Raw genomic sequence first — 16,716 nt, forward strand, 5'->3', positions numbered from 1 at the left:
TATTGGTTTCGCTGAGGTCTGAGCGAGTCAGTAAACTGCGCCAGTGACCCTTTAAACATCCAAATACACACTCTACCACCATTCTGCACTTGCTCAGCCTATAGTTGAACAGCTCCTTACTACTGTCCAGGGTGCCTGTGTATGGCTTCATGAGCCAGGGCTTTAAGGTTAGGCTGGGTCCCCAATGATAATTATAGGCATTTCAACATCCCCAACAGTTATTTTCTGGTCTGGGAAGTAAATCCCTTCCTGCAGACATTTAAACACACCAGAGTTCCTGAAGACCCAAGCGTCATGAACCTTTCCCGGCCACCCCACACTGATGTTAGTGAAATGTCCCTTGTGATCCACCAGTGCTTGCAGCACCATTGAAAAGTACCCCTGCAGTTTATGTACTGGCTGCCCTGGTGGTCTGGTCCCAAGATAGGGATATGCGTTCCATCTATGGCCCCACCACAGTTTGGGAATCCCATTGCAGCAAAGCCATCTACTGTGACCTGCACATTTCCCAGAGTCACTACCTTTGATAGCAGCAGCTCAGTTGGATTGCGTTGGCTACTTGCATCACAGCAACCCCCAGAGTAGATTTGCCCACTCCAAATTGATTCCCAACTGACCGGTAGCTGTCTGGCATTGCAAGCTTCCACAGGACTATTGCCACTCGCTTGTGAACTGTGAGGGCTGCTCTCAGCTTGGTATTCTTGAGCTTCAGGGCAGGGGAAAGCAAGTCACAAAGTTCCATGAAAGTGCTCTTACGCATAAGAAAGTTTCGGAGTCACTGGGAATCATCCCCAACCTGCAACACTATGCGGTCCCACCACTCTGTGCTTGTTTCCTGGGCCCAGAATCGGCGTTCCACGGCATGAGCCTGCCCCAGAAACATCATGATCTCCAAATTGCTGGGGACTAAGGTTTTAGAGAAATCTGTGTTCATGTCCGCATCACCGCGCTGCCGTCACCTCCTCGCCTGCTTTTTCAGGTGCTGGTTCTGCATAAACTGCACGATAATGCGCGAAGTGTTTACAATGGTCATAACTGCTGTGGTGAGCTGAACGGGCTCCATGCTTGCCATGCTATAGCATCTGCTCGGGCAACCCAGGGAAAGGGGCACGAAATGATTGTCTGCTGTTGCTTTCATGGAGGGAGGGAGGGAGGGAGGGTTGACTGATGACATTTACCTATAACCACCCGCGACAAATTTTTGGCCCCATCAGGCACTGGAAGCTCAGCCCAGAATTCCAATGGGCAGTGGGGACTGCGGGAACTGTGGGATAGCTACCCACAGTGCACGCTTGGATTATCGACGCTTGCCACAGTACTGTGGACGCACACTGCCGAATTAATGTGCTTAGTGTGAACGCATGCACTTGACTTTATACAATCTGTTCCCAAAAATCGACTTCTGTAGAATTGGAGTACTTTTGTAGTGTAGACATGGCCTTAGTAACTGTTCTCTACTTGCTTTACCTGTAAAGGGTTAAAAAAGTCTCACTGCTAAGCATAGGTAAAAGGAAGTGAGTGGTCACCTGACCAAATGGGAAGGCTAGAACTTTTTAAAATTGAGGGAAAAACTTCCCCTTTGTCTGTCTGTGGTTGTTCTCCCGGGGAGAGGGGGTTAGAGCAGCGATGCTGTAAGAAACTTTGGGCCAGGTCTGAAGAATCATCTGTATTATACCTAAAAACTACTCATTCGAAACCCCAGATATGTAAGTAGATCAGGAAATGTCTAGGAAGATGCAATTAGGTTTATCTCTTTTATTTCTTTATGGCTTGTGGATTCCTCTGTGCTAACCCCAGGTGCTTTTGTTTTGCTTGTAACCTTTAAATTGGACCTTAAGAAAGCTATTCTTGAAGCTTAATTCTTGTATTTGGGTTCTTTTTAAATTTAGCAATAGCCTGAGTTTTCAGGTGTATTTTCTTTCCTTTATTTTTTTAAATAAAATTTACCTTTTTAAAGAACAGGATTGGAGTTCTGTGTCTTAAGAGGTTTGTGCACATTTTTTTTTAAACTAGCTGGTGGCAACAGCTGATTTCCTTTGTTTTTGCTGCTCAGCTTTCCCCGGGAGGGGGGAGGGCTTGAGGGTACCCCACAGGAAGGAATTCCCAAGTGCGCCTTCCTGGGTTCTCAAAGTGGTTCTGCACTTGGGTGGTAGCAGCATCTACCCATCCGAGGTCAGAGAAAAGCTGTACCTTGGGAGTTTAATATATATATATACCTCTGTATATTCCATAATAGCAATGAAATGTATCAATGCAAGAACCACACTATATTAATTCATCCATAGCTGCATTCATAGCACTCAGCCTTGACCATCAAGTACAACACAACACAAGGCTTTGAATTAATGACATACCAGTAATTCACAACCTGTCATGCCTTTGTTTTCATTGAGATGAGACTCAAATCGTGACCTCCTGTGAGTTTTGCTAATTACAGTACAGTCCTGTTCTTGGAAATCTTATTGTTAATTACATGATGAAGTGCATACATTTTGAGTCATGATTGATTGTTTTGCATTAGATTCTGTATCAACCAACAAGATCACTCATTTCCTGATCCCTATTGTAGAATTACATTAAGAAACCAACCTGCCTGGCAGAAAGGAAACCTGAAGACAGAACCCATTAGTCAAAAGAGCCTTCTCTGAGATGAAACAAACTAATTACAAAAAGCCCAGGTAAAAATATTTCCTCACTAGTTGTATATATTTTATCAAGTCACAGTTGGATGGGGAAGTGGAATGTAAACAGATGTCTGTTAACACGAAATACAACAATTTCAGAAAGGAGGCAACAAAAATCACAGTCATACTAGTTCTTACTGTTTCTATAATGTCATGGTCCTAGCATGCATGATCCTTACTCAGATGTGCATGGGTAACACAGTACTTTGAGTTCCAGTGGAAAGGCCGTTACCATGAACCAAGATTAGTGACCAAGTATCACCCTAAGCATTGCTGATATTTCTACAAAATATGCCTTGTGAGGTATCACTTGAAAACACTGGTGAATAGTATCACAGTGGAAGATATGTAACTATACTACATGTGGAGTTATGGATGTTCTTTGATACTATGTTTTAAAGTGAATTTGAACGAAACAGGTCTGCTCAGGTCAAATACAAATGAAGCAGGGTGACCAGTGACAATGGAGTTGCAATTTACATATGCTGTAAACAGAACCATCAAAGCTCAGAAGTTGGTTTGGGACTCAGCATGTCTGGATCATAAAGAACTGTGTATTTGCTTATCTAACCAGCCTGGGTTATCAGGCAGAGACAATGAAGGTACATTTACTGGGGATATGTTGGGGTCACTTGGCTAATAGTAACCAAGGCTGGTGGAGACCAGAATGTGGCTGTGGTGTAAGAAGCAGGCGGCTGTAGTCAGAGTTGCTGAACCAGGGCTGCTTATGACACAGAAATTCAATGCAGGCTTATATGCTGGCTGGGAGCATCCAGATAAGGGAGCTACACCAGCAAAGCATTTTAAGGCAACCAGGGTCATAGGTCAGGCAGTGACACAACTTTTCACTGGTCTGGGTTGCATCCCATAATGTGACACCAAGGAAGTTACTATAGCAGCTCAGGAATTTCAATCTACTTCTACTTCAAAACTGCAAATTAAGATAATGCTTTGGAATCATTTTCATTAGTCTCCCCCCAGCCCCTGTACTGCCCTGTCAGCAGATTTGGGGAGGACACCATTTTGAGAGGTGATATCCCCTTCCAAAATATGGTAGGGCTGTGGAGGAAAGGCAAGTTCAGGGAGATGCCCCTCCCCCTTGCCACTCCCACCACAAACAGAGCTGCTTTAGAGTGGCACCAGCAACCAGTTCAAGGTAGGTAGGATGAAATCCGGGAGGGGGATGTATACAAAATCATCCTATCATTACTGTTACAGCTCTCTTATTGGTTAAGGGGGGTCACATGGCGCTGTGGAATAACAAAGACACCACAACAGAGGGGAATTTAAAGCTGAAATGTATTTAGAGCAAATCGTATATAGGGAAAAAACATTGTCACTTGGATTACGCAGCTGACCTCCAATCAGCAATAATGCCTTTAGAATTCCATCATTATATTCCCTAGTGATGTTTTTCAATCTGTAAGGCAAATTTTTTTTCATTACTGTCAGGATTCCCGCCCCACTCTGAACTCTAGGGTACAGATGTGGGGACCGGCATGAAAGACCCCCTAAGTTTATCTCTACCAGTTTAGGTTAAAACTTCCCCAAGGCAAATTCTTCCTTGTCCTTGGAACGGTATCACTGCCACCACCAAGTGACAGGTTTCAGAGTAGCAGCCGTGTTAGTCTGTATTCGCAAAAAGAAAAGGAGGACTTGTGGCACCTTAGAGACTAACCAATTAGACAAAGATTTAGAAAAAAGGGCCACTTGGAGTTCCTGTTTCCCCAAAATATCCCCGAAAGCCCTTCACCCTCTTTCCTGGGGAGGCTTGAGAGTAAACAAGGTGAGCACAGACCAGCCCCTTGGGTTTTTAGGGCACTAAAAACCCCAATCAGATTCTTAAAAACAGAACTTTTATTATAAAGAAGAAAAAGTAAAAGAAACACCTCTGTAAAATCAGGGTGGAGGATAATTGTACAGGGTAATAAGATTTAAAACATAGAGGATTCCCCTCTAGGCAAAACTTTCAAGTTCCAAAAAACAGGAATATATCTTCCTCTTTGCATAGGGAAAATTCACAAGCTAAAACAAAAGATAATCTAACGCATTTCCTTCCTATTACTTAAATTTGTAATCTTATTTGCTTAGTTCAGGTATGGCTTTAGGAGATGCATTTTCCCTGCCCTGGTTCCTTGCTGACGCAGAGAGAACACAAAGAAACAAAACAAAAACCTTCCCCCACAGATTTGAAAGTATCTTCTCCCCTTATTGGTCCTTTTGGTCAGGTGCCAACCAGGTTATCTGAGCTTCTTAACCCTTTACAGCTAAAGGGGGGATTTTATGCTACCCTTAGCTGTATGTTTATGACAATTACAAACCTAACTGCATGATGAGTTGACATTTATATTTGCATCTATCCTCACACATATGGAGAGATTGGACCCTATCATTTTACTTCAGATGAGAAGGTTACTCACCCTGTGCAGTAACTGAGGTTCTTTGAGATGGTTGTCCCTGTGAGTGCTCCACTTTAGGGCTCCACTTGGTGCCCTGTTTTTGTAATTGCAGATTTGTAGTAGCAGTGCCCCAGTTGGCTGCACATGGGCAGCAGCTGTCTCACGCCGCTCTGAGTGGCTACCTAGCATGCGCAGCCAACCGACCGCCAGTTCCTTCTCTACCCCAGAGGATCAGCATGACACTCGGAAGTAGAAGGGAGGAGGTGTGAAGTATATCTCGGTAGTGGAGCAGCTACAGGGACAACCATCTCGAAGAACCTCAGTTACTGCACAGTGTGAGTAACCTTCTGTTCTTCTTCGAGGAGCACAGGGGTGAGTGCTCCACTTTAGGTGACTATGGAGCAGTACCCCTCAGTGGAGGGGGGGCTTTGAAGTTGGTTTATTGATGGTGGCTAGCACCGAGAGTCCAAACTGTGCATCTGCAGCTGATTGTTGCTTGAGAACGTAGTGTTTAGTAAAAGTGTGGGCAGAAGCCCAGATAGCTGCTCTGCAAATATCCAGGATGGGTATGTCATTAAAAAATGCTACTGATGTTGATAACACTCTGGTGGAGTGTATGTGGACTCTTGGTGGAACAGGGAGGTTGTTCCGCTGGTAACACAAATGGATACAGCCCGACAGCCATTTAGTGAGTCTCTGTTTAGAGATGGTCTGACCCTTTGATCGTTCAGTTTTAGAGAGAAAAAGAGAGAGACGATTTTCTAAATGTTTTTGTTCTTTCTAGGTAAAAGGCTAGTGCTCTTCAGACGTTGAATGTGTGAAGAGACGCTTCCCTGTTGTTGGCATGTGGTGTTGGGAAAAACACAGGTAAGTATGTTGGTTGATTTAGATCAGTGGTCACCAACTGGTTCATCGCGATCAACTGGTCAGTCCTGGAGACTCTCCCAGTTGATCGCAATCTCCAGTCACTAAAAGTCTGGTGCAGCAGGGCTGCTGCTAAAGCAGGCTCCCTGCCTGCCCCAGCCCCACGCCACTCCCGGAAGCAGCCAGCACACCCCCGTGGTCCCAGGGTCGGGGGGGGTAGGGGTCTCCACACGCTGCTCCTGCTTGTAAGCACCACCCCCTGCAGCTCCCATTGGCCAGGAATGGGGAACTGTGGCCAATGGAAGCTGCGGGGGTGGTGCCTGCAGAGAGGGGCATTGGCCCCTTCCGGGAATGGTGTGGGGCCCGGACAGGCAGGGAGCCTGCCTTAGCCCCACTGTGCCATCGACTGGGATCAGCCCAAGGTAAGTAACATCCGGGGGGAGCCCACACTCCAACCCCACTCCCAGAGCCAGCACTCGATATGCCCACCCTGGTCCATGACCATAGAAATCAGAGTGATTAAATTGAGGAATTGCTGATGGGGTAACCTTGCTGTTGCTGTGAGGCAATCGAGATAGGCCCCTATAAATTCCAGTTGTTGGACAGGGACCAAAGTGGGCTTCTGAAGATTTATTTGAAGTCTGCAGTTCATAAAGAGGGCTACTGGGGTATGTGTGGCTTCTAGTGCTGCCCGCCGTGTTGGTGCTCTTAACAGGCAGTCATCCAGGTATGGAAAAATCATGACCCCTAGTCTGTGAAGTTGAGCTGCAGTGATGGCGAGGACCTTGGAAAAGACCCTTGGGGTGGTTGACAGTACAAAGAGTAGCACTTTGTATTGGTAATGTTGATGTCCTAGGGTGAAGTGCAAGAATCTTCTGTGCACTGGGTGAATGGTGACATGAAAGAAAGCCTCTTGCAGGTTGAGGGACAAGAGCCAATCTCCTTTCTCTAATGCTGGAATCATCATCGATAGGGCCACCATTTTGAATCGCTGTGTTCTCACAAACTTGTTGAGTTTGCATAATTGCAGAATGGGTCTCCATCCGCCGTTCTTTTTCTGAGTGAGGAAATAATGGGAATAAAATTCTCTTCTCCTGTGTTGAGCTGGTACAGCTTCCTCGGCCCCTAATTGCAGGAGGTGCTTTATTTCCTGATGTAATAGGAGCTCATGAGAGGGCTCCCTGAAGAGGGACAGGGTAGGGGGGTGGGTAGATGGGTTAGAAATAAATGGGATGAAGTAACCCTGATGGATAATTTCCAGGACCCATCTGTCTGTGGTGATATTGTTCCAGACTGGGTAATATGGTACCAGGGGTCCCCAAACGGTGTTGAAGTGGGGTTGAGATCCGGAATTAGAGATTGTAGAGGTTTCAGGCCCTTGAACAGACCTTCAAAATGATGGCTTAGAAGTGGAAGGCTGGGATGTGGAAGGCTGGTCTTGATTCTGCCTTTGTCCTGTCTGCCTCTGTTTAGGCGTTGGGTATGGTGTCTTTGAGGCTGGGAGCATGGTGTAGCCTGGAATTTTTGGTTATAAAACCTGCCCTGCTTTTTCATGTTTCCAGGGACACAGATGCTGAGAGTCTTTAAGGTGGCCTGGGAATCCTTTAAAGTATGCGCAAGTACGCATTGGTGGATTTGGCAAACAGTTTCTGACCTTCAAAGGGTAGGTCCTCAACCGCAGCTTGTACCTCTCTCAGGAATCCTGAGCGGTGGAGCCAAGATGCCTGACACATGACCATGGAGGTCGCAATGGAGCATGCTGCTGTGTCTGCGGAATTGAGAGAGGCGTGGAGGGCAGTCTTTGTGATGAGAGACCCTTCGGAGATGTTGGACTTACACGCTTCTCTTGTCCTCTTATATTTTCAATAAAAGATTTTCAATAGAAGATGACATTGTAGAAAACAGGTTTTGTGTGTGTATTCTGCAAGCAGTGCAGATTAATTAGTGATGCGGAATTGCAAGGTGGCGGAAAAATAGGTTTTGTGGCCAAAGAGGTATAGCCTCTTCCTGTCCTTGACGTAAGGGGTGGATCTAGATGGTTGCCATTTGCCCCTCTGATTTACTGCCTCCATGACCAGTGAATTAGGAGTGGGGTGGGTGAAGAGAAATTCAGGCCCTTTTGCCAGCACATAATATTTTTTGTCCGACCTTTTGCAGAAAGGAGGGGCCGTGGCTGGCATCTGCCAGATGGTTTTTGCAAGGTCCATTATGGCAATGTTAATAAGCAGTTCTATTTTTGCTGATGGGCATGCCTGGAGAATGTCAGTGAGCTTATGTTGGGTCTCAGGGATCTCAGACAAGGCGACGTTGAGGGAGTCTGCTGCCCTCTTGAAAAGATCCTGAAAGGACTTGAAGTCATCCCCCGATGCGGAGGGTGGTGGCATGATTGTTTCATCTGGATGAGATATGTGTAGGTGGCAAGGTGTCTCCTTCAGGTGCGTCTGCCTGCTCGTCAGTCTCCTCATCCTGGGCCTCTGAAGGTGCTGGGTCCGTTGGTGCGGGAGAGCGGGGTGTTTTGGTGACCAGTGGGTTAGGTGCTCTAATGTTCTGGGCCCTATAAATGGCCCCTGGGTCCCAGTATGGCCAGTTGGGTGGGAGTGCCATAGGAGGTGGCAGCCAGGATGGGGGTTGACAGGCTCACGTGTCTACCAGTTACTGGTGATATGAGGGTCCAGCTTTAGGAGAGGAGTGGCCAGGGGTGTACAGTCCTGAGTCAACCTCCTCCTCATCATCACTGGATTGAGGTGGAGCTGAAACCCCAGGGGTAATGATCTGACTTAGTCCGCGCCTCACTGGGCTACCATCGGTACCGAATAGGGGGATCCCTAGCATAGAAGAAACTGCCAGGTACGCCTGTCTGGTGAAAAGTTGCGGTACCAGAAAGCTCGGTGCCAGGAATGGCAGCGCAGTCTGAGAGGAAAGGGTCAGAACTATCAGTGCCAAGGTCTTACTGAGCTGTGTGTGTGCAGCAGGTGGTGCCATTACACTGGTCAGTGTTGGGATGTTCTTCGGCACGGTCGGTGCTGAGCTAGGGAGCTTGACTTTAGATTATGCACCTGACTGAGAGCCTGCCCATACCAGTCCTTGGCTCCTCGGGAAGTCTTGGTACCGGGGCTCTTGGTGCCCTCAGTACCAGGGAAGATTTTTCACCAGGACACCATTTCTTTTTAGGCAGATCTCGCTGTGGTGATGACTGAGACTGGTGTTTGGTCACCTTTTTAGAGACAGAGTCCTTAGAAGCAGTCTTGGTAGTGCAGCCCTTGTCTGAGGCTGCTGGCGACCATTGGTCAAGAGGCGTCCTGGTCTCTGGGTCGGAGGCTGGCCTGAGGGATTTCTTCATCATGAGTGACTTAAGTTGGAGGTCCCTGGCATTCAGTTTTTTACAATGAGGACACTTTTGGGGAATTGGGTCTCTTCGAGACAGCAGATGCACTGAGCACGGCCATCTGAAACTGGTATCAATAACCTGCAGGTCAGGCATTGTTAAATGCAGGAGAACCAGGCATGCCTGAGGGAGGTCCAGCACTGGAGAAAAACAGGGTAGTCCATTTTAAAGCAGTCATTGTTGGTGGAGGCCCGCCGGGTGGCGAGTGGGGGAAAACTACACTAATTTTTTTTAATATGGAGGAAATTAAAAGTAATGTTAACTGAAGTTAACTAGAATTGAGAGGATACAAGAAAAAAGGAAGGACCATGATCTATCTATGGAGTTGAAGGGGTGCTGCTGTCGCTCTGACTCAAGCCAAGGGCGGTAAAAAGGAACTGGGGGTCGGTTGGCTGCTCATGCTAGGTACCTGCTTGGAGTGGCGCGAGATGGCTGCTGCGCATGCACAGCCAATCAGGGCACTGCTACTACAAATCTCTGATTACAAGGGCACCAAGACACCAAAAGTGGAGCACCCACAGGGACACTCCTTGAAGAAGAACTCTTTGTTATCTGTTATGTAAGCCCCTGAGCGAGGAGGCTTGGAAGCAACAGAACTCTCCGGTTTCTTCTGTATGTGAAATGGGAAAACTAAAGGGGATCTTACGATGTGCAGGACAGTTTCAATTGTTTGTCACTTGTTTTGATGTAATCTCATTAAGTGTTTAAAGTTGTTTTTGTGACAGGTTGTCACCCTTGGGGTGCAGTCTGGGAGCTGTGGGAACTGTGGCATCCTTCTAAGACACACAGCTAGGTTGGGGACACATCCAGCCTCAACCCAGGCACTGTTATCCCCCAACACAACAGCAGGTGGTGACATCCACCCAAACTGGGCTACCTGATTGCAAACAGTAGACACCAGCCAGTTTTCCAGCTCCGCAGGCATGCACCCCACTCTGGAGTATAAAACCAAAATTATACCATCTTGCACTGCACAGAGATCTGTACACTGTAAGCTCATTAATATGTCTACCCCTGCAACATGAAGAATGTGTTTTATGTTTAAACAAAACCACAAACTAAGCCTAAAATACTAGAAAGATTGGATATGAATTAGCAATTTCTCACCCTGACTGATGATACAAGCAAGCTTGCAGATTCTCAAGGCACTAGCTGCACTTGCTTTACAGCTCAGGCTCCCCACCCCCGTTCCAAGTCCTTTTCCTTTCGAGCTTCTCTTAGGTGTTGAGTTGTGGGGGAGTGAAGAACCACAGATGAGGTCATTCCCTGCCTTATATAGCTTTAACATATGGCAGGAACCCTTTGCTCTAAAAACAGTTCCCAGCCAGTTTGTGGAAAAATACAAGTACCCAAAATGGAGATCAGTGTCATGTGGTCTGGTCACATGCCCTTGCATGCCCTGCTGAGTCATAGCAGCCATTACTTACAGACTGTCTGAAGCGTTCTCAGGAAGGCTCACCAGGTAGGGGATAAGCTTCTCCTAAGGCCTATTGTTTTTCCTAATGGCCCTTTACCCTGAGTAGGCCCTTCACAGCCAACTATCTAGACTGGAAGCTTCTTGCCCAGTGGGCATCACCCAGGTGTAACTACATTTGAAATATAAATACATAGTCAATATTCATAATTTTAGATACAAAAATTATACATGCATACAAACAGGATAATCATATTCAGCAAATCATAACTTTTCCAATGACACCTTACATGATGCATCTTGTACAAAATGCACCATAAGTATGCCATAATCATATCATACTAATATTAAAGGGATGAATATGGGGTGTTGTGTCACAGTATTATTTGGAGATATTTTAAATTCTGTTTTTATGAGTGATGTTCTACTTATCTGAAGGGCTACAGGAGAACATCAATATATGAAGAGGCATACACCATGGGGAAAATGGGTCAGTTTGTTCTGATAGTCAGTGAGCTCAGATCAGGTAGCTGCCCCAGATGGATAAGGAAGAAGACAGGGGCTCTATCAGAGACTCTTGCTTTGTTCTAAGCTTTCAGATTATACCAGAGGCGAACATTCTGCCATAGCTCATCCATAGTTTGCGGTTTCTACTTTCATTTTATTACTCAATTAGATGTTTGTCTTCTTCTGTACTGAAAAGTGGGAGTCTTTGGGAATCTGGTAACACAACCAAGTATCCAGTGAGTAGGAAGAAATACCAATATATTCAGTTGTTGCTAAACTCTGTTGCTTCTTCATTCACAGCATGTCTAGAATCTGTCCCTTCCTGTCTATTTCCCCTGTCAGAGTTCTTGGCCATGCCTTAACCGACACAATCTCTCACTGATTTTCCTGAAACATATTTCCCTTCTTTACAGACTATCCAAACTGTTATCTCCAAGCTCTTCTTCCTTGCTTGCTGCTCCAGCTCTTTTCATGTCTCTCCACTCATACCACATCCGCTTCCTCGATAATTTAAAACTCATCTAGATTATTAAAGCTCTGCAGAGCTCTACCCTGCATTTATGTCACCATTAGTCACCTGAAACTCTGGCAAGCATATTTGGTATGAGATCCTGCTTTTGCTTGCCGCCTAAGGAGCCATCCGCACCTTTGACAAATGTTAATGTAATAAAATAAAACAACAATAATATCCACTTTCTTTTATTCAAACACTAATGCAAGACTCACCACCACTTCCAGACAGCATGTCATGTTAGTGTTTAAATACTATGTAACTAACCATTATTTCTTCATATGTAACTTTTTGATGTATATACACTTTAGATAATAAACCAGAACACTTATACTTTTAATAAAGTGTGAGTTATTTCATTAATTAAAATACTTTAAAAGTTGCACAGAGAAGTGTTTCCACATGAATGGCATATATAATAATTCATATGTATCTATGCAGCAGTGTCTTGCTGTATATATTTGTACCTCATGAGGGATGTAGTCTGATGGCAACTTCTCCAGCATCTCATCAGCAAGACGCTGTACCATTGCTTCTCTGGTTTCCCCTCCTCCACTGCTACTGTCTTTAGGCTGAATGCTAACTATTGTGCTTAATGTCTCATTAGCCATATTAGTCTGATAAGTTATGTCTGCATTAGGGTGAAGTCCAAATACCTTAAGATAAAAAAAGGACACAATAAGAAAAAAATGAAGAATTATGTCTAAAAAAAATAGAGTGCTCTTGTTAATACACTATATTGATTTTTTAAAATATATATCAGTTAATAGTCTACACAAAAGAAAAAGACAAGGGAGCAGATCCTTAGATAGTATAAATCAGCATAGCCTCATTAAGGTCAATGGGGTTACACTGATCTAAACTAGCTAAGCATCTGGATCAAGTTATAAAAAAACTCTAACGTAAGCTGTGAATGAATATGCACCCCCTAAAACCAGCCAAATCACCTTATCCATTTGTTTCAGAAAATGCTTTCCGTGACCTATTAATTTTAACAGAAAAGTTACTAGTGACTACAGTACTGACTACTTCAGTATATAGTCATGTGAAAGATATGCACATGTATGGTATTGTACAAGACATAAATATTAGTAATTATGATGTTTCCTTTATCATTACTTTTCCATCATTTTCCATTTCTGACTCCCCACCCCCAAGTTGTCTTTCTTTTTAATTTTCTCTTTTCTCTAATTTATTTGTTAGGAGTGGTACTGGTGGATTAGGTTCTAAAACATGGACAATAAAAAACAAAACCCAAGCTGTATATATATTTAAGAGCACCCATACAGATGTTATGAACAGAGATATATTCTGGATGTGTTATGTCTTTCTGGTTTTAAGTCTTTTTCCCCTGGCTGTGAAGACTTGATTCTTTTATTTAGTCTGAAAGAGGTATAACATGAGCAGTGACCTATGCCCTCCCCTGCTTCAGTCCTGACCTAAAAACAGCAACCATAGAAGATAACAACAGTTCAGACTTCATGCTTATTCAATCTTTGTATTCTCTGCTGAGACTATCAGTAAGTCTTTAACTGTCCATTTGGATGGTGATTCTTGTCCATCAGGAACTGGACTGTGGACATCAGCTCATTTCATATACACAAGACACTTTTAATTATCAGTAAAATTAAGAATAAAAGGCATAAAACGATTAAATTTAATATTGTTATGCTTGCAACTTTAAAAATTCAGAGTCAGATCTTCAGCTGGTGTAAGTGCATCAGAGTAAATGGAGCTGCACCAGTTTAAACCACCTGGGAATCTGGCCCTGAAAGTGTTATTGTCATAGATCCAGTTCTACTTGCAGACACAGTGTGTGCACACAATTCCCATTGAATTAGGCTCCAAGTAGGATTTAAAACATATTTCACAGATAGAACTTGTAAAGTTAATACAACCTGCGTATTTAGAAATATGTGAAAGAGTCAATGCACAGTATTACATCTGTATTGACTATCATGGAATACAATAAAGCATTTGGAGATTAAAGATGTTCATGATTTTCTGATCTCTTTTGTTGAAGAGAGTGAGATTTTCTCCGGGCAAAGGAATTAGGATATGGCTGGCAGGAACCATATCATCTTTATCATTTTAAAAACAGAAAAGCTTCATTTTTGCTAGAGTGAAGTTGTAGTAATGCCTCTGTCTTAGTTCAAAATAAGAGAAAATGTCTTCCTTTGTGTATGTAAATTATAGTCCTAAACTGAGGGCTAGATTTATCCCTGGAGTAACTTCACTGAAGTTAGAGAAGTTACTCCAGGGATGAATTTGGTCTTGTGTGCATCTTTGTGCATGCATGGGAGAATAAAGAAAAAACAGAAAAATTGTATTATCCTGGGGCAGTTCAGTGTCCTTAATCCTTCTGGACACTAATCTAGAAACTCAATTTAAAGGGTGTTTTGGATGCATAAGGAATCCAGAACTGTACCCCTTAGTTTTTCAACTGACTATTGAGTTTCAAATCCGGCCGTAAACACTCCACTCCCTCCTGTCTAAAATCTAAGTGCATTTCAAAGGGATTTCTGAATTCAATAGCTCTCTTCAGAAGACAGTGTTTATTCTGATTTACTAATGCGAAGGTTGAATTTCATCAAAGGAGCAATGATACAGCAGTCAGATTTATTCAATCTGTCTTTCTTAACCAAAAATGGAGATAGGAGGAAACAAAAATTATACTGTCTTGACTAATACAATATCCTTCTTGGACCAGAGAAGACTGAGCTTAAAAGGTCAGGGGTTTCCAACAGCAATTCAGAAGGAGCTTGGAGTGACAGAAGGAAGTTGTCACTTTCCTCATGACCTGTGAGAATCTGGGTCAGTCTTTTGTAGGAGAAAGAGATCTTTGCATATTCAGGGTTCAATCCTACACCATTGAAGTGAAAGGCAGAACTCCCGTATATTAAAAAAAAACCCACAAATCTGGATTGGCAGGCAACAAAATACTGAGAAAATAAGCCCCCAAATTCTGAAGCAGGCTTCAAAACACTGACGAAAAGCAGGTGCAGGAACCAGAACTGAGATCTGGGAAAGAGCTGAAGCTGACGGGATGCAGTTCCTGTGGTGACCTGCTTCACTGACTATGATCAAAATGGATCCACTGGAATGTTGGGAGAGCAGCATTTACACTCAGCTGGGGAAGGTGCACATCAGCCAGTAGGGAGTCTGGCTTGCACTTACCCCGCTATTGCTGCCTTAAGGCTCCAAAACCTTAATAGCTAAGGGAGTTGCATTAAGAAGCTAAGACCCAGAAATGAGAATCCTGGACAGATGGTGGGTCAGAATCTCACCCAAAATCAATGGAGCTAGGGGATCTGACCAAGTATCTTTAGAGAGATATTTTATCCAGCGCTTTTCCACAGTTGCTTCTCTCCCATCAAGAACTCAGATGATGTCATCTATTTTTGCAGCTCTTTTGTAGAATCCCGATAGTCCATTCTGTATGTTTGGAAGTACCTCTGTGGTTTCCTTTCTTGGAATTAGAAGAGGAACCTTCAATTCTGGATTATACCACTACAAAGTAAAAATCAGGCTTTGCCTACAATGGGCTTTTTGCACGGGACAAACTGCACTGGTCTGAGCCATTACGGTAGTCACGTTGCACTGTGCCTATACTAATTTTACCTCATTATCCAACCAGAGAAAGCCACACTGGTGCAAGTCACCTTTTACAGTGGTACAGTACAATTACACTAGAGATTTGCACCAGTGTAGCTATCTCAGCGCAGCTACACTAGCATAAAAAAACACCAGTGCAGACAAGGCATTCATGGATCAATCCCTGCAGCAACCTGCATGCAACTTGGAGGGAGGAGCCCAGGTTGCCGGAGGAAAGAGTTTGGAGGAGGCAGCAGGAAACCAATCAGGATCTCTGCAAACAGTTCTCTTAATAAAGAGACAGTTTAATTTTACAAGTACGGAGTCCTTTCACATTATTACCTAGCACGTGGTGGTGGTGGATTAAATAGTCTCAGAAACAAGTCTGTATATTCGGTGCATTTTAATTCCAATACATGTTATCTTCAGAGGCATTTGTAAACCTCATAGTATATGCATTATGAACAGTTAATAACAGTGATACAGAAGTCAAGAGCATCCATTTTTATTTCAACTTCAACTAACAACTTCCTGTTCTCAAAATGGAACAGGCCCAGATGATAACACTGGCTTGTTAAGTGAGAACAATTGTTTTCATTTTCATAATGTCTGTTGTCTGAGCTCTGCCCTGTTCCATATATGGATGATTAGAAAAGTCTAGCACTTTAATTAGTATAACTCTCTTAATGCTTTAAAACTTAAAACATTTTTACCTCAGGTGTATCGACCATTGGCAGCTGCTCTATGTGCTGGAGATAGTCTTCAACTGTCTTGCCTTTTGGAATAATGTAAGCTTTGTAGAAGCAAAATTTGTCAGTAAACATACTCTCTCCAAACCACACTCTAGCAAATGTATTTAGCAACATTTTGTCAAGGTTGTCTGTTACACGGCCACCATACTGTACTTCTCCAAGCATATAGCGAACACAGCTCCAGTTCACCCCACGCTTAATGTCAACCGCATCCAAATGATTCTGAATAAACTGCACACTGGCTGCAAAGTCTGCTTGGTTAAATTCATAAGGGATGTTCCAGCCCAACGGACCAAACTTTCGTCTTTCCTAATGGAGGGAGATGTTTAAAAGGGTGAAGTTTAGTAACAGAAATTCTACGTGTAAAAGAATTTGTGAAATATACTAAAAATGCAGGTTTCAGAGTAGCAGCCGTGTTAGTCTGTATTTGCAAAAAGAAAAGGAGAACCTGTGGCACCTTAGAGACTAACAAATTTATTTGAGCATAAGCTTTCGTGAGCTACAGCTCACTTCAAAATGCAATAATCCACTAACCATCAATAGAAATTAAAGGGACACTGAGCTTGATTCTAACTGTGTTTACTCCACTGACTTCAATAAAACTAT

The 16,716-nt window shown here is 43.8% G+C and overlaps 1 protein-coding gene across 1 annotated transcript in view; it reads right to left on the bottom strand.

Annotated features, from left to right (window-relative positions):
- LOC140907170 (dynein axonemal heavy chain 5-like) overlaps positions 1–16,716 on the bottom strand; it is a 266,273-nt gene that overhangs the window by 26,384 nt on the left and 223,173 nt on the right. Inside the window, exons 72-73 of the mRNA XM_073332494.1 lie at positions 16,072–16,419; positions 12,232–12,420 (exon numbers count right to left, since the gene is read on the bottom strand). Coding sequence (XP_073188595.1) covers positions 12,232–12,420; positions 16,072–16,419 — 537 coding nt within the window. The remainder of the gene's footprint in view (positions 1–12,231; positions 12,421–16,071; positions 16,420–16,716) is intronic.

Source organism: Lepidochelys kempii, chromosome 2, assembly GCF_965140265.1.
Source record: "Lepidochelys kempii isolate rLepKem1 chromosome 2, rLepKem1.hap2, whole genome shotgun sequence".
In the NCBI taxonomy this organism is placed as follows: Eukaryota; Metazoa; Chordata; order Testudines; family Cheloniidae; genus Lepidochelys; species Lepidochelys kempii.